The 22,785-nt window shown below is 42.5% G+C and overlaps 2 protein-coding genes across 5 annotated transcripts in view; one reads left to right on the plus strand and one right to left on the minus strand.

Annotated features, from left to right (window-relative positions):
• Positions 1 to 48: 48 nt before the first annotated feature.
• LOC126544759 (protein IMPACT-B-like) lies at positions 49 to 21,361 on the minus strand. Its single transcript, XM_050192230.3, has 9 exons — positions 21,057 to 21,361; positions 20,817 to 20,939; positions 20,703 to 20,755; positions 20,419 to 20,481; positions 18,585 to 18,748; positions 9,440 to 9,543; positions 6,014 to 6,087; positions 5,838 to 5,931; positions 49 to 4,718 (listed from the first exon to the last, which is right to left on the minus strand). The coding sequence occupies exons 1-9, from the start codon at positions 21,093 to 21,095 to the stop codon at positions 4,521 to 4,523; spliced, it is 912 nt and encodes a 303-aa protein (XP_050048187.1). The 5' UTR covers positions 21,096 to 21,361; the 3' UTR covers positions 49 to 4,520.
• Positions 21,362 to 21,465: 104 nt separating this feature from the next.
• Positions 21,466 to 22,785, plus strand: part of LOC129380530 (uncharacterized) — a 32,154-nt gene continuing 30,834 nt past the window's right edge. The window contains exon 1 of one of the 4 annotated variants that reach the window (XM_055061796.2): positions 21,466 to 21,597. The gene's annotated coding sequence lies outside the window, so the exon portion shown is untranslated. The remainder of the gene's footprint in view (positions 21,598 to 22,785) is intronic. The other 3 variants (XM_055061794.2, XM_055061797.2, XM_055061795.2) reach the window with 3 other exon arrangements.

Genomic DNA, 22,785 nt, shown 5'->3' on the forward strand with positions numbered 1-22,785 from the left:
CGTCAATAATCTACAGTGGCGGCACATAGAAAGCAAGGGATCACTGGGTAGTTACAATATTGTGTATTTGTATACTCAATAAGTACAAGCACCGTTACACAACCTACAAGACTTGACAAGCATGATGGACAATACAATGTCACACAAGTTGAACTCCATGCAGTTATGAAATTCACAACAGGAAAAGCATGCAGTCTACTACAAAACACCATGTACAGGGTGTAGTAAAAGTGATCCAAAGTATACTCTCCACAAGCAATTGAAACTGACAAACTTTCCAAAGGCTTCACATCATTTAAATGCAGCTTTCATTAAAATGACTACCTGCCCAATGGCACCAAAATACGTGGTAGCCCTATGACCACTGTGGAGATGCAACATCCCAGTGTCCTGGCATTTGCTGCAATGCATGTGAGCACTGAAATAGCAATGTAAATTTCACTACTTAAAAGCAATCAATGATCATTTCTGCAATCTGAAATGTGAGGTCACATAAGGTGCACTGTTCTTGAATAAAAAACACTTGGTGACCAACTTTACAGCAGTGTACCAAGCGAAGAAAGTTCAAACATGATAAAACGCAACAATTTGCTAGTGCACTCGGTGAAGTTGCGCAATGAGAGACTGCTACAAGTGCTACTAACGAAAAGGTGCATGCTATTTTGTGCATGCCCCTGCTTGAAATATTGCGCCTTATAAGCGCTGGAAGAGTCGCGAGATTTAGTTGCCATTGCCACAAGTACTAATGAGTGCTTAACACTTATGTCAGCTGAAGACAACCATGCACATGGAGTGTCTCAAAGGGAACATATTTCAGCCCATTGGGCAAGTATTTGAAAACGTCTCTATTAGGTCTTTTTTAAGGATATTTCCACTCTGGACTATTTGTCCTCCACTTGAACAGAATGGGAAGTAAGGTGGGGTACCTATACTCCATCTTGCAAATCATTTGCAGTACTACCGAAGCTATGAGGCATTCACAGGTAATATCCTTGCGCAGTGGAATATAGTTCTAGGCGTAACTGTCCAATTATTGGTAGGATTAGAGAGTCATTTTTGCTTGGTACATGACGGATTATAACGATACGCGACACGTTAGGAGCTTTGTGTATGCACCTTGTATTCCACAAATTCTGTGGTGGTGAGCAGATGATGTGACACAGATGAACACACTTTGAGGGGCACTCAGTCTTCCCACTGGATAAGGAGTACTGCAAATGACTTGAGAGATGGAGTATAGGTGGTAGGGGAGGATGATGCAGGAGTTCGGCTTCTCTCCTGTAGTTCTGATGGTGATTGATAAATCTCCACACAATGCCTAATTGGGAATCAGGATCCTGGATACAACTTGAAGGGGTGGCCATGCCACCATGAAATTTTTGGATAACTTTTACCCAATCCAAGTAGGTATGTGGCCATTGGGCCTATCAAGGCTAGTACAATCAAGACCATGGCTTCACACAAGCCGAGTTTAAGGCAGATTCACAGTATGCGATTACAAGAAATTTCATCAATATTTTTAGTGGAAATTTCTTAACTGTATCCCAACTTTTGCTTAGTTAATTTCCCTTAATCTTGTTTAAAAGTCTATAAACATGTAGGTAACTATTCACTAATATGGCAGGACAAGCTTAGTACCTCTACCATAGTTGAGTGTCAGATAATTTGTATTGGAGGAACTCACAGGTAGGTAGATTACCTATAAGCACAACTTGTTTTGCTGAAGGTGCTAACAGTGAAATTTGTAGATCTGGCACTTTTTACTATAGAGAAGGCAACATGAGTACAGCACTACGGAATTCTGGAGAATGCTGCAGAGGGGGAAGTATGTAGTGCAATAAGAATGGCAAGTAAGAGAGAACATGTGTGGGAATTGGACCAGTGGCTTTGTAGATGGAGCTCCTCAAATAATAGCCTAAACATTGTGACCATTTCCAAGCCATCAACATAGTCTTGACAGTCGTGGCAGAATAGGCTAGACTTGGAATGGTTCTTCAAGCACAAATGCAATGCTGACTGTGCTTTACTATAAATATAAGCACATCAAGGTTATATTTAAGTGCCCCCTTTATAAGTTCAGGTAAGCACAATGAAATATTTTCAGCAAATAAAATTTTGTTTACAGCAAGGTTGAGACTGAATGCTTATTCTAAATTGGGTCATTTGACCTGAACACACTGCAACATATAATTAATAGTAAGATGGGCACTACAACGCAAAGCTATTCCACTCTGTTTCTATTTCATTTCTGCCATTAGCCTTCCATGATTGGTCAAATTACAACGCCCACTGCACCTGTCTGTCAAAAATTTTTCGGGCTGCGCCTTGCGATGTTGCAAAACCATGAAAACCCACCACATCAAAGTGACATGCACATGCTAAAGGTGCATTAATATGCTGAACAAAACTTAAATTTGTTTGGAATAGGTGGAGAGTGCCCTGTTCTAAAAGGGACAGAAGATGGCTGCCCACCGATCGCTGTGGCACTGGCTACTCGAAGCTGCCGGCGTGAACAGATTCCTTTGCGTATAATAAAATTTGCGTGGCAATATAATGTTGAACCCCTTCACGTATACGACATCACGCTGCCAAGTTTTCTGTACTGAGGACCCATATTAGTATTATTTTTAACTCCCCATTGCATGCTGCCGTGACTTTCTACCAGCTACTGCAAGCTAAGCAAGGGAAAGTGAACCAATTGCACCACACTCCTTACCTGGTTATCTACTTTCACTGTGCTAGCTTGCCTCCAACAAACCCTCTCCACTTCTGCATGTTCCTCGCCTCTTGTCGGTCAATCGGATAAGAAAAACCTGTCAGGATAGCTATTCGTTTTGAAAGTAAACAAAACTGCCCTCCTATAACCGAGGAGGGCATTTGATTGGGTTCAAACACTGCTGCGGGTCACTGCCCAGTGCTTGCATTGTTAGTTCAGTAAATTTGACATCACAAGATTGGAATAAAATCGGAATGGAGGGCTCTATATCTTGCTCAGCTTTAACAACACTAAAGGAGTATGTTGCTCTCTTCAGAGCTAGTAAATAATGTTTCACTGCTGTGCACTGGAAAAGTTAGCCATGTATAGTTCGTGGTTAAAAGCTGCAGCCTATGCTATAAACCTTTAAAGCTATTTTTAATAACTGACACTTTTCACCGACAGCCTAAATGAAAGGTAGAGCGGTACAGACAGTAAGTTAGCCACAAGATGCATACAAGGAAGCTACTACATATGTTTCTTTTTGTTTGTTTATATTTAATGGTCTCTCTCCCTTAGACCTATGTATTTATTTCTGAAGCAGCAGTGTCAAGAAAGGCTGTCACAGAGCAAGACAACTAGGCATTGAAGCACAGGTGTGTGTGTCTTGCAATATTGTATAATGTAAATAGTCAACAAGTGACATCACAGACTCATTTGGAAACATTTAAAAGCAACAAATAAAAATATTCACTGCATCAATAAAAACGCTATTCTCTATTGACAGTAACTAAACAAATGACTTTGCAACTTTTACAGTGCAGACTACTTGCTGCCAACAAGCATCATATTAATAATCTTAGGCTCTCTGACTATACCACATCACCATGTGACATGGAGTGTGAAGCTTGCCACCTCTGAAACCATACCTTATAGGAGTAGGGCACAGTCAATACTGCAAGCAACTGTCGTGAAAGCCCTTGTAGAGAAATTAACTTTCCACAAGTAAAAAATACCCTACAGATGTACTGTTATCAAAACATGCTTTCAGTTTTCCCTTTCCCAACTTTAGTTCTGCTGCAAACTGCGTTTCTTCTATGCCTTTTCACTGCACACAACTTTAAAATCATTTAGACATGTATAGCATTGTTCTAAAATGTTTGAGATCTACATATTGGCTGCACACAACTTATTGACAGCACCAATGCAACTTTCTTGTGAGAAGCTGTGGCTCTGCCACAATTGAAGCAGTGCTCAATGTCGCTATGCAGCACATACAAGGCTCACATATGCTGAAAGGCTGACAGTCAAAAAGAAATTGTGCACCATGTGCAATATGGTAATGGCTGAGACGACACTTGCAAATTACTTTCAGGAAAAAATGCAGTAAAGCAATGTAGATTCAGTGAAGCTAGTGCTGCATAGCAAATGGCTCACATATGAAACTAACAAAAAACGCAGGCACTTACATGTGTCATATCGTGATTACTCTATGTAACACCTAAAAATATTTGGCAAGAAGCATCCAATAAAATCCTAATTAAATGCCATGGCTTGTATGTTACAAACTGGCTAAGTAGAAAAACACTGCACAAGTAATACTACTTCTGCATATTGCAAGAAATCTCTGTCTTCAGCCCTCCACAGGAACACTGCTTATAGCAGCCTTCAACATGGGCACAAATGTTCTTGGTCTCTAGAATGAAAATCTCTCTAGAGTATTTCAGTTGCCACTGGCACGTAATTACCCAGCCTTTTCTAGTGTCACACTATGGCAGTGGCGGTGCTTGGCACTGATTAGAAGCCTGTGTTCCAAGTATGCCGGTCACATTTTCTTGCTCTTCGTTTTCTTGTGCTTTCCTCCTTTGGTTTTGGAATCGGGTGTTGGCACCTTTTTGATGTAGCCATGTTGCTCAAGGAGATCCCTGGCCACTTTGTTGATGTGCTTGAAGCGATCTGGACCGAGGTGAATTCCTCCATACCAGCGAGTGACAACTATGAGAACATTTGTCACGTCAAGAATCTGAGAGAGCAGGAACAAGCATTAGTTCTTTTGAGGATGGGCGGGAAGAGAATTTTAAGAAGCTAGACCAACAAAAGTGATGCAAAGCCATATGCAGCAGTTTTAATGCGATTAGTATTCTTAGGGTACTTTACAAACCTTCCAGGGTCTGTCTATCTATCTATCTATGTCTCTAATCATTTTCCCTGCAACTTGGGTCACTGGCTAGGTAAGTCTATGGTCTAATGGCTAGCTAATTGGGCTGCTGTTCTGAGGGAACAAGGTTTGAAACCAACCGTCGGAACAATTTGGGTAACACGTTATGTGCCACTGTTCGACGAACTTCTTTGATGCCAACTTGGGTCACTGGGTATGTGCCACTACATATGTGCTGCTCTTCAGTGACAAATAAATATACTTTAACATTTCTCAGGTGCTTGATTGAATTGAACCTGCATCTAGCGGTGTTGAATTGACAACACCGCTAGATGGCACAATGTTTGTAGCGGGAAGTGCGATAGAGGAGCCCGGCTGCATACACATTTTGGTGTCGGCAATAAGGTGTCGTTCATTGATTCAATGCTAATCACATTAACTTCAACATCCATCATGAGATGGGTTCAGCCGGAATTTTCTAGCAAACAAATGGAACAGCATCACCACATGATGCACATGTGGCAACATGCATTTAATTGCAATAACAGTGTGCAGTAAGCTTGGATGGGGATCATAGAAAATGCTTTGGCACAGACAAGGAACAGCACATACTGCAGGAACATAGAATGTGAAATGGCATTACCAAGCCACTTAAGGAATGCGAATGAAATTTTACATTTAATCTTAATTTCAAACTCCACATCAGTGCATACAAGCATCACTTCAGGTCATGCTGCCGAGTATACATGGGAACAAAAGTAAATGAAACATGGCATTCTGGTAACCTAACTGTGATGGCACATAACTTGTTCAAAACACAGAAACAGCAGTAGAAATGTCTAAAGCACTTGAGCTCTGGCACATGAGCTGCATGTCACCTGAATTCTAGAATAGTGTGTGCATCACAGCATCAGAAACTGTTCATTTACTTTCAATTCCCCTTGCGCACAAACCTTACTTGCTGGAGCTGAAAGCTGAACTTACATCTAAAAGATGAAGAAGGCGATTTCCTGCATATGTTTCCCCATCATCCTCAGAGTCTTTGCACAGCACAGTCCGTGGCTCTGTTTGAAGAAGGCTATAAAGGAGATGGCTACTATCACATTTTGTGAATAGCCGTATGTCCGCCCCTAATATTGTGAAATGATGAATCAGCATACCGATACGCCCAAATGTTGTGTGTGGCTTCTGCAATCTTTTTGTTTGTCTTCAGCTCATCCAAAACTTGTTCAACCTTTGAAAGATGAACAGGCACACTATTACAAGTCTTTATCATTAACAAAATAATAAAGCAATGTGGGGGAACAAAAACAAGAACAACTAAGTTGACTAACCTTTTCACACAGCCTAACATTTAAAATGGTATACTTGGTCTACAACTCACATGACTTAGTCTTTGGGGCAACCAGGCTGCACTTAACTAAGCAATTAAATAACCAATACAATTAGGCCAGAATGAGATTGTAGTATGCAATATGCATAGAAGCACGTTACTGCTTTAAAGAAACAAAAGTGATGCAGGAAACTTTCGTGAGAAGTATGTTGAGAAACATCCCAATGCTGACTAGAGCACACACAGCATACAGGGTGTCCAAACTATAATGCACAGTTTTAAAACAGCACAGATCATTTACCTGAGTAAGACCTAGTGCATGTTTCTTGGACTGCTGTTGAGAAACTGCTAGCGATATCCTTGCGCCTGACATTCAATTATTTAATTAACAGTAATTATCTAACCTTTTAATCATTCTAATTGTCAAGTTGTGAATTAGGCAATTCTAGGGAATCGCAAGACAGGTCAAAATAAGGTGCTTCCAGCAAGGTACACATTGTGTGTTTACATTTTCTGGCAAGTAGTGAAGGCCGGCGATATAAGAAAAATAATGTGTGCATGCGCACCTGTGCATGCAGAATAGCAGTGCCATCAAACAGTCTCCGAGGGAAAGCAAGCTGTTCATCTTAGGCTCGCCATTCAGGGCAGTCCATTTCCTTCATCTTGATACGCAATAATCGTCGGAAGCCGTTTGCACGTCAGGGAAAGAACATGCATGCTGTTGTCCCTATCGCCTAGCCCAGTAACAGATGAACAGCCTGCTTTTCCGCTAAGAATGTTTGATGGGGCTGCTATTCTGTATGGATGCACAGGTGTGCAGTCACATGGTATGTTTCTTATTTCACGAGCTTTCTTTATTTGTTGGAAAAAGTATACGCACAATGTGTACCTTGCCTAAAATACCTCATTTGGACATATCTTACGACTATATGCAACTCCTAATTAATATCTTGACAATTAGAACAATAAAATAGTTCAATAATCAATTTGAATTAAATTGAATTAATGTGGATGTCAGGGGCAAGAAAATTATTGGTGGTTTCTCAACAAGACTCTAAACAACATGCACTCGGTCTTAGTCACGTATAATGATCCATGTCTTCTGGCATGAAATGTCTTTAAAAACGGTCCAAGGGGGTCGCTTGCTAAACCACACATAATGAAAACATGCAGCATTGCCTATACCTTTGAAATTGTGCTACCCACGTGCATTACTTTCGTATCATTGTCTAGAGGAAAGAAGCCATTATTTGACCATGCATGTGTCTCATGCACAGATGGCATCATTGTTACGCCATGCATGATGCGATCAGCTAAATTCAGCCTGGTGAGTGGTGTTCAGAGAGGTGTACCTTGGTAGTACGTTTGTCCATTCAAGCAGGAATGGTTGTGTTTGAAACAGCTAACTACGCCACAGTAGGTATAATTTATCAAACTCAAACTAGTACTAATCAGGAGTTATAAGGTTAAAAAGTGTGCAATCTTTGCAGAAATTTCACACTTGCTATGGCCCCCTAGGGATTCGACACGTACAGTACAGAAATGGTGTGAAGCGACTCGGGCAGTAGGACAGAGGGATGCCCCAATACTTTGACCACGGCGGAACATTTCCATCTGCATAGGGAGTGCAAGCACAAGAAATGGAGACAAGCGCAGGAGTGCCAACCATCTATGAGTGCGGCAGGTGCGGCGCAGGATGATGCCAGGCACCACCAGTAGGGGGCATTTCTTTACCCTAGTGCCCAAACATTCTCCCAATAACAGACGGGTCCACTACAAATAGGAAGCAAACACGACTGCAAAATTAGACCGCAAGATGCCTAACAGCTGTAACCTAAGTTAGGCATCTAAGCTTTCTAACGAGTGAATAAATGTAATTTGTGCATTCGGTTATACCATTACTGTACACAAGTGCCCATGGACCGATGCACAAGATGTTTCATGTACCCCACTCTGGCTGCGTTCCCGATACAGCCTACCCATTTATTTATTTCTTTTTTTTTTAACTTTAGGCTTGATAGTTGGGACACCCTATCTAAGGTGTCCCTCCTAACAGTGACAAAGTATTAAAAATACACCTTCTTTTCATACGAACAGAACCAAGTAGATATTGTTCACAATCAAGTTGTTAAGCCGCCAGCATTTTTATTTTATTTACAATCATTTCGTTATTTAGAATCAGAATATCTGACTGGTTAACTACTGTCCTAATTGACAAAACATTAATGTAGACAGTTATAAGGAACATTAAACTGGCACCTTTTCAACAAGATACAACTAGCCCGTGAACCATGAAAAATACAATGTGATAATCATTTAACTGTGTCAGAAAGCAGCACCCTCACACAGGCTCACGGGGAAACCCTCCCTCCCTCCCTCACACACACACACACACATGCAAGAAGTGGTAGAGTTACGGCTTTATCTGTTGTGCCCCTCCTGTAAAAGCACATTGCTTTGGTGTTCGTACAGAACGAACACCAATAGTTCTTGATTGGCATGTCATGGAATGAGTGTGTGCACAGTTCTCTCTTGTGCTACAATATCTTTCGTAATACCTTCTCTACCCAGTGAGCCTGTTTGAGGGCGTTGCTTCTAAATGCAGGTGGGTGCATAATCACATGGTATTTCTTACATTTTAGGGCTTTCATTTTTCAGCTCAAAGAATTAAGCAAGCTAGTTGTATTTTGCTGAGAACATGCCATTCCGATTTATTTATACCTCTCTACAAGTCACTAATAGGATTCTTGCAAATTAACACAGTAATTCGTGACTGGTAATCAATTGAAATTAGCTAATCGAATGTAATGAACAAAAGAATTACTGGTAGCTTCTCAACTTAACTGTGAACAACATTTACATAGTTTCATTCATGCAAAATCATCCCTCTTTTTTTTTTTTTTCAATAGCTGCAACAGCCTGTATATACCAGCAAGAGATTGCCGACTTAAACCTCATTGCTACAGCTGAATGACAATGAAAAAGTTAAAATGTCAGTACCATGCACACTGACTTGCACATAAGCTGACAATTTTTAGTTCGGGGAAAATTGTTCATCCTGTAGTCATACATAACATAGCATGATGTGCATAACATAAAGCAAATTGAGGAAAATCATGCATAACACAAAGCACGAAGCCACACTACAAATAGAAATTGTTACAACATATGAGGATTTTTTCCTTAAACCAACACGAAGCAAATTTTCATTGTGATGTGGCAAACAAGAATCATGCACTCGCATGCCACGCACCTCTCTCACGCTGTGAACTTCAGCAAGATGACCTTGGAATACGCTTCTACGGTCCTCGAGTGTTCCACCGTGGAAGATATTCAAGCCATCTCCGAGATCTAAGGCTGAAATTAAAGCAGTCGACAAAAGCATGCAGATTAAGGTAACAATCTCATTTTACTGCTGTCATTAGTAAGAACATAAGCTATGTTGACAGCCTGAAATTTGATCAGTTTGATCTGCTTAGTTTTGATTACTGAAGCTACTGTTTTTTAATGGAATGCCCTAGTATGATCGCTGCAGCAAAATCTTTTGGCATTGTGAAGTTGGTGGTGCTAGGCAGATGGAACAGATACTGCATACTCTGTGAGGCAGGAATCATTCTCAGAAAAGTCGCAGAAAAACTGAGCTGCTTAAAGGGACACTAAAGAGAAAAATGATTTCTTCTGCATCAGTAAATTACCTTTCTATGACACCAAAAACACCACTCTTACCATGATAAGACGGTTGGTAAACCAGAAAAAAAATGGCCAGGCTTAGCTTGGTTAAGCCAAGAATGCGTTGCATATTGTGTTGGGGCCCAGCTTTTCCTCCGGCTGTCATGACGTCACGTCACGTGGTTGCGCTAAAGGTCAATGGTGGCTGCCCGGCCGCGCCCAAGGGCTGAACTGAGTGATTGCAATATGTAACGCATAAAACTCTAGTGTAGGGGTATGAGCCACTATGGTGGCTGCCCGGCCGCGCCCAAGGGCTGAACTGAGTGATTGCAATATGCAACGCATAAAAGCGCAAGAACAAAAGACGGGTGGCGCCGCCTCCTTGAAGTTCCCGCACCTGGTCGCTGCGACGTCATGGATTTTGATGGCATATTGTGGGGCCTACTTAATCATATAGTGGTACAGATTGACTACATTGTGTTCTAAAGGAACCAAATATTAAACATGGAAAGTTTCGGGAACCTTTACTCAGCCAACGTGGCGCTAATGCGAAAACATACTTTGGAATCCCCAACATCACACTGATGTACCGGCATTGGGGTTTCAGCGCGAAATTCAAATACTGATACTTTGACCTTCATTTACTCATCTAATAAACTATTATTTTGAAATGACTGCCTGCAGGGTTCTCAAACAAGGCTTTATTAGTCTCAACTGATTTATTGTTTCGCTTTATTGTCCCTTTAAAGTGGCAGAAAAATGGCAGGTTTTTGTGTAAATCATTTAAGTGACAAGGGTATTGAGGCTTGTAAACAACTACGTATTCACTTTTGGTCGGGATTAATGCTAGCAGGACACACACGGAAGTCTACTGGTAAATGGAACATCTCAGTACAAAGCCTAGGCAAAACCCCTCCAGCGTCTCTCGGAACTGACCATCATCAGTGGTGCCCCTCTAACAAGCAAAATATTTGAAAGTTGCAAGGGGTAGCAAATTATTCACGCAAGCTAGTATCTCTGGAAAGCTAAAAGGCCTGCATCATCTCACCATTTCACCTTCAAAGTAACGGCAAACCGCCAAGGAATCAGAATAACTGGAGTTCAATGAACTATTTTGTTACTGCATCTATAGAAATCAATCAATTTGATCAACAGTTTTTCTCATCATCATCAGCCTGTTTTATGTCCACTGCAGGACGAATGCCTCTCCCCGCGATCTTCAATTACCATCCTGCACTAACTGATTCCAACTTGTGCCTGTGAATTTCATTTCATTGCCCCACCTAGTCTTCTATCGTCCCTTGACTGCGCTTCCCTTCTCTTGGCACCCATTCTGTAACCCTAATGGTCCACCGGTTACCTAACCTAGGCATTACATGACCTGCCCAGCTCCATTTTTTTTCTTCTAATGTTAATTAGAATATCGACTATCCCTGTTTGGTCCCTGATCCACACCGCTCTGTCTAACGTTATGCCTAACATTCTTCGTTCCATTGCTCTTTTTTATGGTCCTTAACTTGTTCTCAAGCTTCTTTGTCAGTCTCTAAGTTTCTGCCCCATATGATAGCACCGATAAAATGGACTGATTGTACACTTTTCAATGATCATGGTAAGCTTCCAGTCAGGAGCTGACAGTGTCTGCCGTATGCGTTCCAATCCATTCTTCATCTTCTGTAAATTTCCTTCTCATGATCAGGGTTCCCTGCAAGTAATTGACCTAGGTAAACAGGTTTCTTCAGACTCTTAGAGGCTGACTGGCGATCCTGAACTCTTGTTCCCTTGCCCAGCTATAGATTATTATCTGTCGTCTGCATATTAATCTTCAACCCTACTCTTACACTCTCTCTGTTAAGGTCCTCAATCATCTGTTGCAATTTGTCCCATGTTGCTGAACAGGGCAATGCCATCTGCAAACCAGAGATTTTTGAGATATTTGCCATTGATCCTCACTCCTAAGCCTTCCCAGTCTAATCGCTTGAATACTTCTTCCAAGCATGAAGTGAATAGCATACAAGAGATTGTGTCTCCTTGTCTGACCCCTTTCTTTATAGGTATCTTCCTACTTTTCTTGTGGAGAATTAAGGTAGCTGTGGAATCTTTGTAGATACTTTCCAAGATATCTACATCAGCGTCCTGTACTCCTTGATTCCGTAATGCCTCTATGACTGCTGGTATCTCAAGTGAATCAAATGCCTTTTCGTAATTTATGAAAGCCATATAGAGAGGCTGATTGTACTCTGCAGATTACTCAATTACCTGATTGATGACATGGATGTGATCCATTGTAGAGTATCCCTTCCTGAAGCCAGCCTGTTCCCTTGGTTTACTGAAGTCCAGTGTTGGCCTTATTCTATTGGAAATTATTTTGGTGAATATTTTATATAATACTGGGAGTAAGCTAATGTGCCTATAATTTTTCAATTCTTTAACGTCTCTCTTTTTGTGGATTAGTATGTCGGCATTGTTCCAGTTCGCTGGGACACTTGAAGCCGATAGTTTGCATACAGGGCCGCCAGTTTTTCTATATGTTCAATGTTTCCGTTGGAATAATTCTCGCAACATCATGCGCTCTTTGAAATGACTGAACTTCAACTATTTGTCAGATTTGACAATATTTGTCAGATTGGGAAGTCTGGAAATATAAAACTTCGACTGGAGGTATTGTCGAAACTAGCCTCCAGTGCTTCTAAAACGTCAGTAAAAAAAGACACAAAACTTGCACTTTAGTTGACTTGGCAACATAATTTTTAAATGACAGCAGCAGTGAAGACACAGAAGCTACTCTCAGGTTGTCAATTTCCTGATCAGACATGTAGGCTGTCTTATGATGTCTCAAACAATGGTAAGTAGATGCTCACGAGTGCCTGTTATTTTGAAAACTGTGTTAGAGAAATCTCAAGTGCAATTTTATTTTCCTCACCGTGGGTTGCTTTTATCCACCAGTGGTTCAACAGCACATGTACAAATTATGAGCAAACCTTCCCACAGTCGATTTCGGACCTACTTTCAACTGAAGCTTGACTAGCTGTCTAATCTTGCATTCTGGACATCGCCTGTGCAAATGCCCTTATTCATTACTGTACAAAAACTGAACAAAGCATGTGGAGGCTCCAGCACCAGTTGTATGCACACTAGACCACCCTGCTTGCACAGAAAAGCTGATTGAACACAATAATCGAGTAGGAGGAGGCTTCTGCATGCTCCCTGACCTGACAACCATTGCTTCTCAAATATTTTACTCGCGAGTTGCAAGTTAAAAAAAAAGAAAAAAAAAAAAAAAGAGAGAGAGAGAAACTTGAGCCCCTTAGTTACACCCACCTTCGTGCCGTGTTCGTCTGAAAGTTGCAGCCTACATGAACTTGTTACAAGGTTCACGAGGGTTTTGCAAAAGTCTTCACAAATTAGCGACATATTAGGGACCAGTGTATAATAAATCAATTTTGTTTGCTTTAGATGTGTAATTAGGTTCAATTCAGAGAAATGTGATAATTTTGATTGCAGAGTTACAGAGTTGTAAACTTCGTAGTCAAGTTCTTTTTCTTTCTTAATTTTTTTTTCAGGAACCTTACCAGAAAAACGGACGGCTTCAATAAAAAATCTGCTTGCTGCAATCACTAGATTATTACTTTTTTTAAAGTACAAGAAATTTCATCAAAATTAGTGCTGCAGTTGCCAAGGAAAGCTATTTCTCTATTCCCAAGTATTAAGATATAAGGGCGAATCAGAAAGTATTTGACCCTATCTTTTTTTATTAGCCAAAATAAGGCACATACAGCTAATTACAAATATACATACTATTCTAAGTACCTTACACTATTTCTCTACATAGTCCCCACACCAGTTCAGACATTTGTCCCATCACAGCACTAAATTTGAGATGCCCCTGTGGTAGAATTCGTCCGGTTGACTGTGGAACCACCGTCGGACTGCTGTCTTAGCTTCATCATTGCATGTGAATCGCTGTCCTGCCACGTCGCACTTCTCAAAGCAAGTCACCTTTCCCCATATGTAGGCTGCATTTCCCTGTAGATTTCGATGAGCGTTTACCCCTTGCTCCATAGAAAACGAATCACACTTTGTTGCTCATATGCCTTGGACGTGTGAAGCGCAACTGCCATCTTCAACAACTGACAGCAGTGCTGTGCTACGGAGTTACCGACAAATAAGGCCGGGCCGGTCCAAGAAAGGTGCACCGCTAGGAATAGATATGTTGACGTTGCATATATAGCCGTAATTTGGCTTTAAAAAAACAAAGAAAGAAGAGGGGGGGGGGGCAATGACATTCTTATTCGCTCTCATAGGAGCTGCCGAGCTAAAGCTTCCTGTACGTTCATGTTCTTCGAAACGACACAACAACTGGCCGTAGGAATGAATGTTAAGGACTAATAAATGAGCCGAAGAGAAAGGCAAGATATTAATGTCTGTGGGTTTATTTGATCTCTTGAAAGACTGCTGTGGCTGTTAGTGTACCTTGTACAGACAAAGGCGACAAGGCATGGAATGTGGCAAAAAGAATTCGTGAAAGGGCTAGTTGGTACATTGTTCTTGAAAAGTGAATAAAGTTGGAAAATAGTTGAAATTCAACACCTGCCTACGTCATTTGTGTTCATTTATGTCCTGTCCATTTACACTGCACAACTGTTTTGAAGAATGCAATGTGGCACCGATGCATTTAAGCCACTGTGGATTCGGTCATGCTGCAAAAGAAGTGAAATATGAAGAAGCAACAGGACAGGAAAAGACAGTTTCAGTGATATGCCTGCTGCTATATACAGGGTGTTTCAGCTAACTTTAGCCAGAGTTTAACAATATGCTGATGCACTCGAAGATGATGTGACCAAATGCATGTTGCTCACTTTTGTATGAAGTGTGCCATGCTGTTTATTGTATTTTGCTTAATTAGATAATTAGTCAAGATTAATTAACCAACTTCTGAAGCAACAAAGTTAGGCAAAACATTCCAATTAGACAGTTTCTAACTTTCTATCAGTGTTTTTCAGCTTACTGCGGATGCCCGTGAAATACAGAAAAATACCATGTGACATACCCGCTTGCACACCATGATTGCAGCGCTCCAGAACTGTCCCCGTACAAATGAACATAGCATCTAGTAGGGCGTGCTGCCACTTAACAGGTGACAGGGCAGTCACCCAGTCTGCATGTAGCGATCATCATCAGTTCCAACCAAAGCCACGTATGATCAGATCGTCGACAACTTCCCATGTAGTGATCCTCCCGAGAAGACGATGCACAAACACATGCCTTGCATAATGATGACAACCGCAGAGCCATCTTCACCATTGACGCTCTCGACACGCTGCAAGAATCATGTCTCTGAACCATCCGACGTGTCCACAACGTTGTCTTGTGCGCGCTCTGCCCACCACCGGGTTTCGCGTTAGGTGACACTTACACGGCTCTAAGACAACACCGCATCTCAAGCGCAGCTATTATTTATTCCGATGAAGCCAATTCGACTTGCTATCCAACAATAGGTCAGTGTGAAGCCACCAAAAGCATGTGCCCTTTTCACAAGGAAGACAATGCTATTTCAACAGCTACAGAGGAGCCATGTACATTTTCGCAACACGGAAACATTCTTCAGCATACAACATACCAAAGGACCGCTGCCACTTCAGAAGCGTCGCAAGCCTTAAGCGTCACACCTCGTCACACCTTGTCATGTGACAGTAGTGCCCATTCATCATGTCATCTCAGCAGCCTCAGAACAGCCTTTGGTGAGGCCTGGCACAATGCTTTCGCCACTAGACAAGTCTCTCAAAGCAAGCAGTGTGCCAGATGCCCACAGATCACCACATCAATTTGCAAAACAAATCAAAGGCCAATTCTGATGGAAACACTACCTCAACAGCTGCCGCAGAAACATCAAAGACCAAGATCAACTCTGTCAACAACTTCAGCAACCACGACGACGGCTCTGACACAAACGACGCCAAAGAGCATCACCTAAAACGCAGATGCGACAAGAAAGACTTGAACGCGCAATCCACCTAAACCCAAGGTGAACCCAAGTATGTCGTGTTCTAAGAAAAGGATGTCACCAAGGACCTTATCAGCACCACCATTCAAGACTCCGCTTATTTCGGGAACAACGGCAACGACCCCACATGCGACAGCGAAAAGGACAAGGGCACTTTCACAACATACCAGAGCAACAGAGATGTCGCTTCAACGACCCAGTTCACCTAATGTTCGAGCAAAAGACACGGTGTGTCTACAGGTCACAACAACACCCGATTTCCCATGGCTGCCATGTGTCCAAACCTTTTAAGATCGGGGCATGCATATGTCGTCCGGGGTGCAAGAGCCAGCCTTGGTCACCTGAGCTCTGCTGGACGTCACCGGACTGCCATTGTTCATGTGAAGCGATTAAGATGGTATCATCCGTCCCTGTACTCTTGAAGGGAGGGGGAAGCGTGCGACGAACCGTAAAAGGTTGGTACGGTGAACTAGTGGTCAAGGAGGAAGACGGAGAATAAAGGCAGTGTTCAGGCGACCTTGTTTGTCTCTGTCCGCAAACTTCTGCTCGTGTCACTAATATATAACCTGGTTCAAATCCCAGGCCTGCTTAGTGAACAGGTTGTTAGTGAAAGATGGCAATTGCACTTCACACCAAAACGTTTTCCGGTACCCGTGTTGGGAATTACTGAAAAAAATATTGAACTCAAGGAAATCCATAAGGTGCGAGTATATTATATGCTCTAAGATTTTGACAGGAATGCATGTTAATGAAATGGGACGGTAAATATCAGGAGAACGTACACCCATGAGCAAAAGTATATGGACCAGGGATTGTGCGATAAAGCCAATTTTTTCCGCAGCCTGTGAAGGCAACTTGAAACTGAGGACTGCAGTCGAAACTTAGCATTGGGAACATTCCAGCCTACTCGTCAATTTCAGTTTATGCATGCTAATTGCAAAGAAATTAAGTTTTTTTCGGAGACCCTATTGTCCGTATACTTTTGCTCACGGGTGTCCATCACCTGACTTATGCATGTCAAACCACCTTCGCTACCCTTCCAGTCCGAGGGCAGCACGTACATTTATAATGAGTGTTGAAAAGGTTTCGATAGAATCAACAATGAATATATTTGTGTACACTTCAGCATTTTTGATGAAATGCAATCAGGACCTGCTGATGATGACTTTGCGTGTATTTGTGGGCTTCTTTCATGCTCAGAAAAACACTTTTATGTAGCACGTATTAAGGTACAGAAAGCTGTATCGGGAGTTTTTCATGTTGCTCTACAATTTTGTCATTGACACTTTTCATATAGTTATAATGTTTGAGAAGTTGATTAAGACTAATTATGTAATTAAGCATGATGTAAAAAATACTGACTCAGCAGCCTCCTCAATGAAGACAGTTCTTCGGGGGGTAAAGAAAACAACCAAAACTCGCTATCTTTGTGCTATTCTCTTTAGATTATGGGACACCACGTGAATATATGGTACACCAGCTTTCTTATTACTAGATTCTGTGATTCTGGCTACCTCATCAGTTTTTTGAAGAGCACTTCTGCAACAGAGAGCTGCACATGCACAGGTAACCTGCTTTTGATAACCTTTCCGACTGACACTATACAGCTTCCATCATTGAACGCGGGCAGGATTTCTACAGAGCATTCTTGAAACACACATTTGCCACACCTCTTTTTGCCAACTTAGTGTGTGCGGAATGAAATAGTAACAGTGGTTTGCTGGCTCTAGGCTCATACTGCCAGCAACTGTTGTTGTCCTTAAACTCAAAGAAAATGTCGAGAAAACACATCCGGCGGCCAATTGTAGCCGCACTGCTGTAGCCACATGCTGCTGCTTCCCCCTTTCCCTTATTCCTGCCACCTCCGGCACACGTCCCTTGGAGCTACCAAGGTGGTGTTTTTGTGGTGGCTGGCATTTCTTAAAAAGGGGTAGATAATTTTTGGCTGTGTCAGCAGTCATCCCATCCTCGTCGCCAGTTTGTTGTAGCTTCGAAGGGGTGGCCGGACAGAGGATCTACGGCACGAGGCCTAAACGGCCGGGGCGCGCAGCGCCGCAAGAAAAAGCCGGACTGCTTCAGTCGGGAACAAGACCAAGAATGATTTTATTTCCGTCAGGCGCCAGGGCGCCACTCCGCGCCAAACGCTGTAAGATGCCTGCAGCGTTTCCACTCGCAAAAATAAAATCATTCTTCGTCTGGTCCCTGACTGAAGCAGTCCGGCTTTTTCTTGCGGCGCTGCGCACCCCGGCCGTTTAGGCCTCATGCCGTAGATCCTCTGTCCGGCCGCCCCGTCGAAGCTACAACACTTGGCAAGTGGTTGATGCAGACAGTTGTGTTGCGGGTTCATGTCAGTGGCAGAAGCCGACTGGTTACCACACTAGTGAGGCAGTCCACTCCATCAGTCCTATTATCTTCAGCCAAACGTCATCCAGATTACCTTCAAAAAGTGCCAAGTGGAAGAATTGTCCAGGGTTCGCATCAGAGGATGGAGCGGATTATTTACCGTAGAAGTGCGACAGTCCAACACATTTCAGTACTGCCACAAGAAGTTACTGATGGCAGAGATATTGGTGAAGCTAAGTGCAGTGGTAAGATGTTATTTGATATATAAAAAGTATGATTACCATTGCACGCAAGCTTGCTCACCCCATCTTTTGCAAGTTTTAGCCCCATTAATGCCAGTTCAAAATCTGTAGTCGCAGTCTTACTGCAAGACATTGCACTTTACCTGAAGATCGATCAGATTCCAGTGTCAGCTGCTGAAACTGTTCCACCACTTCAGGCGCTTCATCATCACTGGCAGCTAGTGATTCACACTCTGCAGCATCTTCATCAAGTGCTTTGCGAGCAATCTCAATCCAGTCGTAAAGGATGTTTTCACCCAGATGATTACTGTAATAACATATTTGTGTTGTAATTTAGGCTTGCCAAACATCCCAAGTGCATACTAAGGAAGCAAATATTAATAGAAAATTAATTGTATTGAACAGCACCCTATTCATCATGCAGAAAGCACATACAGTCACTATTACAAAAACATACACTTGCTGTGAACCAAAGAGGCACATGCCCTAACCCTTATAAAACTTGCAACAGTCGTCGAGGCAAATCAGGAATAGTTGCTATGCAAAAAATAACATCCAATGTAGAAGGGAAAAATCAATGTGTCTATAAATAATTTTGTGTAGAGCAAGAAACATCCATAAGCTGCCACACTCTTCTCGTGTCTGGACCTTAAATGGCTGCAGACATGCTTCACCTCCAGGTTCATCACCACTATGCTTTATGGATGCCTTGAGGGCATTCTTGGTGTTGTGGCATTTTGCGTAGAGCTTTGCCTCAACGACGCCCCACACATAGTAGTTGAGCGGACTGCAGTCGGTACTGGAAATGGGGGGGGAGGGGGGCACAAATTGGGAGACCAGTGGTAGGGCACATTGGTCCCAAAGCCACAATTCTGTCTTCCTTGCTTTTGTGCACCAGAGCAGAGTCCTGCTGGAACAAGTAATTCCATCCAGCAGCCACTTTGTCTATCCAGGGCTTCAGAACTGTTTCCAATAAATTGATGTGGCCATCAGAAGTCACCTTCACTGCTGACCACAGGCAGCACCATCAGAGAGTTGGGAAACTTGTACGCAATTGCAGGTATGTTAGTCACATTCTGGCATATCCAGCAATCATGGTGGTTCACCATCCTGTTTTGACTGCAGTTCTCATCCAAGAACCTCGGGAAGGCAGCACTGGCATTCCTTCAGGTCATGCAGGAAAGCCTAAACCCTCAGCTTCTTGTCACACTTGTTTTCAGTTAAAATATGGCGATTTCTCAATACAAAAGATGTGTACTGCAGGTCTTCAAGCACTGCCATACTGATTCTGGACCTCGCCATGCCCATTGCTTTTGCGAGGTTGTTCATATTAAGCCCCAGGTCTTGGTTAACTGCTTGCTTCAACTGTTGAAAGAATTCTGCTGTTCTTTCGCAATCTATTTACTTTCTGTGTTTGACTCGGTCTACAGTGACATATTCCTGTATGTCGCATTCGCTTGCGATTTTTTGTAGCCAAACCATACAGTAATTTGCTGACACGCCCTTCCGGTGTGAACCAATTCAAGTATCGCCACGCTCCTGTAGTATTTGTGCCTTATCATTGAGCAAGTTCTTGCTTATTGCTTACTGTTCCATGGTTCATCATTGAACAACATTGCAGCACGTGCCAAATTTCCCTGTTATCTTTACTACAATGCTGCCAGGCTGAACGTGAAAGAGCTCGGGTTTCTCTCAATGACGCTGCAGAATTCTAGTACTATAGGTATTGGAGCCGGTTTTCGTTTGTTCCCATTGTGTTTTGTTTTGAAAATGGGCATGCACGTACACCTTGCCAAATTCGAATAGATGCATGTAATTCCAAAACTTATTAAACTGCAGCTTACAGCCGGCTTTTACTGTGCTTTGGAACACTCTCAGCACAATGTTGTGCAGCTCATTCTCAAAAAGTAACAGTTCATGCAGAATTTAAGATGCCATGTAACTGCACTTGACAACAGTAAGTGAAGTGTGACATACTAAAAATGATCATCCAGGGCAGCCAAGAGCCTTGCTTTCCTCTCCTGGGTCATCCATGGCGCGCTAAAAGATTTAAAAAAGAAGAACATTACATGACACCGGGCAAGCTAAAGAGTGCCGAGTGCTTACACTCTCTGCTCAAAATTAAGTGTAGTGTCTGCATTTCCCAGCTAATTGTCCTTGCACAAAATGCATATATGCCAGCAACTAACACACCCCATATGTTAGCTGCAAGGCCGTGATCAGAAGGTGAAATCTGCCTCGGTACAATATCGTGTACTTACCTTATCTCGTAAAACGGTGGTGCTTCAGACGGGTACTCAGGTGGCAGTGTAACCTGAAATTTTTTTCAATTATCAAGATAATGACCGTCATATGCGCTTTGGGTCACTAACTACCTGAAAACTCAGCTTGTCGCCGGTGGATTCGCTGCACAATACAATTTTGTAGACGCGATTAGCAGCATCTTCCACCTTCCAGTCGTCTTGATATATTGCGCTCAACGCCTCTATTTCGTCAGCCTGAAGTAACACAAAATCAATGAAGATATACGCTTGAGCTGCCCAATAATAATGCTTCGGCATGAAATGGTACCACGATGCGTTGGCATCGCCTGATACTGCTTGTAAGCGCCTTACCTGAGACGAAACGTTATCTGCTGCAACCACATGATCCATGCCGTGCGATTTGTCCAGAAAGCAATCGCTCCGATGTAACTAGCGACTGACAGCATAACAGCACGCACTGTTACTGCTGTTACCTATTGCAACAATTTTTGATGCGTATCACAGCTGTCGCTTCGGGCGGAACTCGTGAACCTCAACACACGAACACGGCAGCACAAACTGAAACTATAGATGTTGCCGCGTTGAAATCGTGCGTGCGCAAGCGCATGGCAACACACCCCCACGCCCCCACCGCCTTAAAATGCACTGTCTGTATGTAGTACATCGCCACATCTCCATGGCCACATCGCCACCGAGGTTTTGTAGTTGCTGCGCATGCGCGAAATGTAGCACTCTCGAACGCGGGTTATGCTTTTGCTGTTGCGTGGTTCCGGGGCTGCGTTCGAAGTGCGCGAAGTTTGTTAGCAAGTAGGAAGTCATTCGAATTGAAAGTTCAAGCCAGCAGTCTCAAGAAACAGCCGGGCACACACGTGAATTACCCTCGTGCCGCTAGGTAAACCGCCGCTGTCAGGCATTTCACTGTTTGTTGACTGGCACCAATGCTTACTGAGGAGAAGCAAATTGTACTAGTACTCTAACAAATGACTTGGTGAGAATTAATGGCCGTATGCTTGAAATAATGACAGATTATAGCCGTTGTTAGTTCAAGTACTGGTTTTCAGATATCACCGCTATGTGCTTTTGGATCACAACCGCCAAGCTGTATATGAATATTGCTGATGTAACCTTGTTTATGGTGCAGCTAATCACTAGCTGACACAAGTGATTGCTGGAAATATTCCCAGCTAAGGCAGTAAGAGACAGGATTCTTGTGGTAGGCGCCTACATATAAGGCGCTACGGAAATGAGAAGAAAACAGGGGTGTTCGTTTAAATATTGCCACAGTTTATGCACAACTTAAACTATTCGTTCCTGTGAGAAGGAGATCTACTTCTAGCTGTGCACTTAATGCACGCACCACATTCAAAGTGCAAACAAAAACTTGGAACTGTTAATCTGTAAAAACAGTAAAAGCAATTATAAGAAATGAGAATCACTCCTTTCAGCATGTGCAGGACAAATTTGTTGCTACATTTCAGGGCCTGTGTTCACAAAAAGCTCTTGGAGAGAATTGTAAGAGCATATTTCAGCCAATCTTGATGCTGGGCATATTCACGAAGGTGTCCAGCTAATGGGAAATATGACTTGTAAGAGAAAATATTTGTATATACAGCCCCAGAAGACTGCAAATTCTAACTTTTGTATTGCTGTATAAAATATTTATTGCACAACATTTATAATACCGTTTTGTTGCAGTATGCATCAAATCTAACCTTGTGCATTGGTAATTATGGTTGCAGGAAGATAGAAAATAAAATTTTGAGGTTTTTACATGTAAAAACCACAACATGATTATGAGGCACACTGTAGTGGAAGACTGGAAATTTAGACCACCTGGGGTTCTTTAATGTGCTCCTAAATCTGAGTGCACAGGTGTTTTCGCATTTCGTCACAGGAGTAAAGGAGGGGGTACTAACATTTGAAAATATGTTTCTTAAGATTTCTTGAGTTGAGCAACACCCAATGTTGGGCTACCTAAAACTCAACCCTGGTTGGTTGCATGCAAAATATGAGACGAACAATTCCATGTGGCCATGAGCCAACAGCGCAAAATTACCACCTGTCTGTCTACTCAGTTTCC

The sequence above is a fragment of the Dermacentor andersoni genome, chromosome 1, assembly GCF_023375885.2.
Source record: "Dermacentor andersoni chromosome 1, qqDerAnde1_hic_scaffold, whole genome shotgun sequence".
NCBI classification, from domain to species: domain Eukaryota; kingdom Metazoa; phylum Arthropoda; class Arachnida; order Ixodida; family Ixodidae; genus Dermacentor; species Dermacentor andersoni.

Excerpts from the sequence above, each read along its gene's own strand:
- LOC126544759 (XM_050192230.3), bottom strand. The coding sequence starts at position 21,095 with ATGGATCATGTGGTTGCAGCAGATAACGTTTCGTCTCAG. Across the intron at positions 20,482-20,702 it reads CCACCGTTTTACGAGATAAG|CGCGCCATGGATGACCCAGG; the intron begins GTAAGTACACGA and ends TAAATCTTTTAG. Across the intron at positions 6,088-9,439 it reads AAGTTCACAGCGTGAGAGAG|GTTGAACAAGTTTTGGATGA; the intron begins GTGCGTGGCATG and ends CATCTTTCAAAG.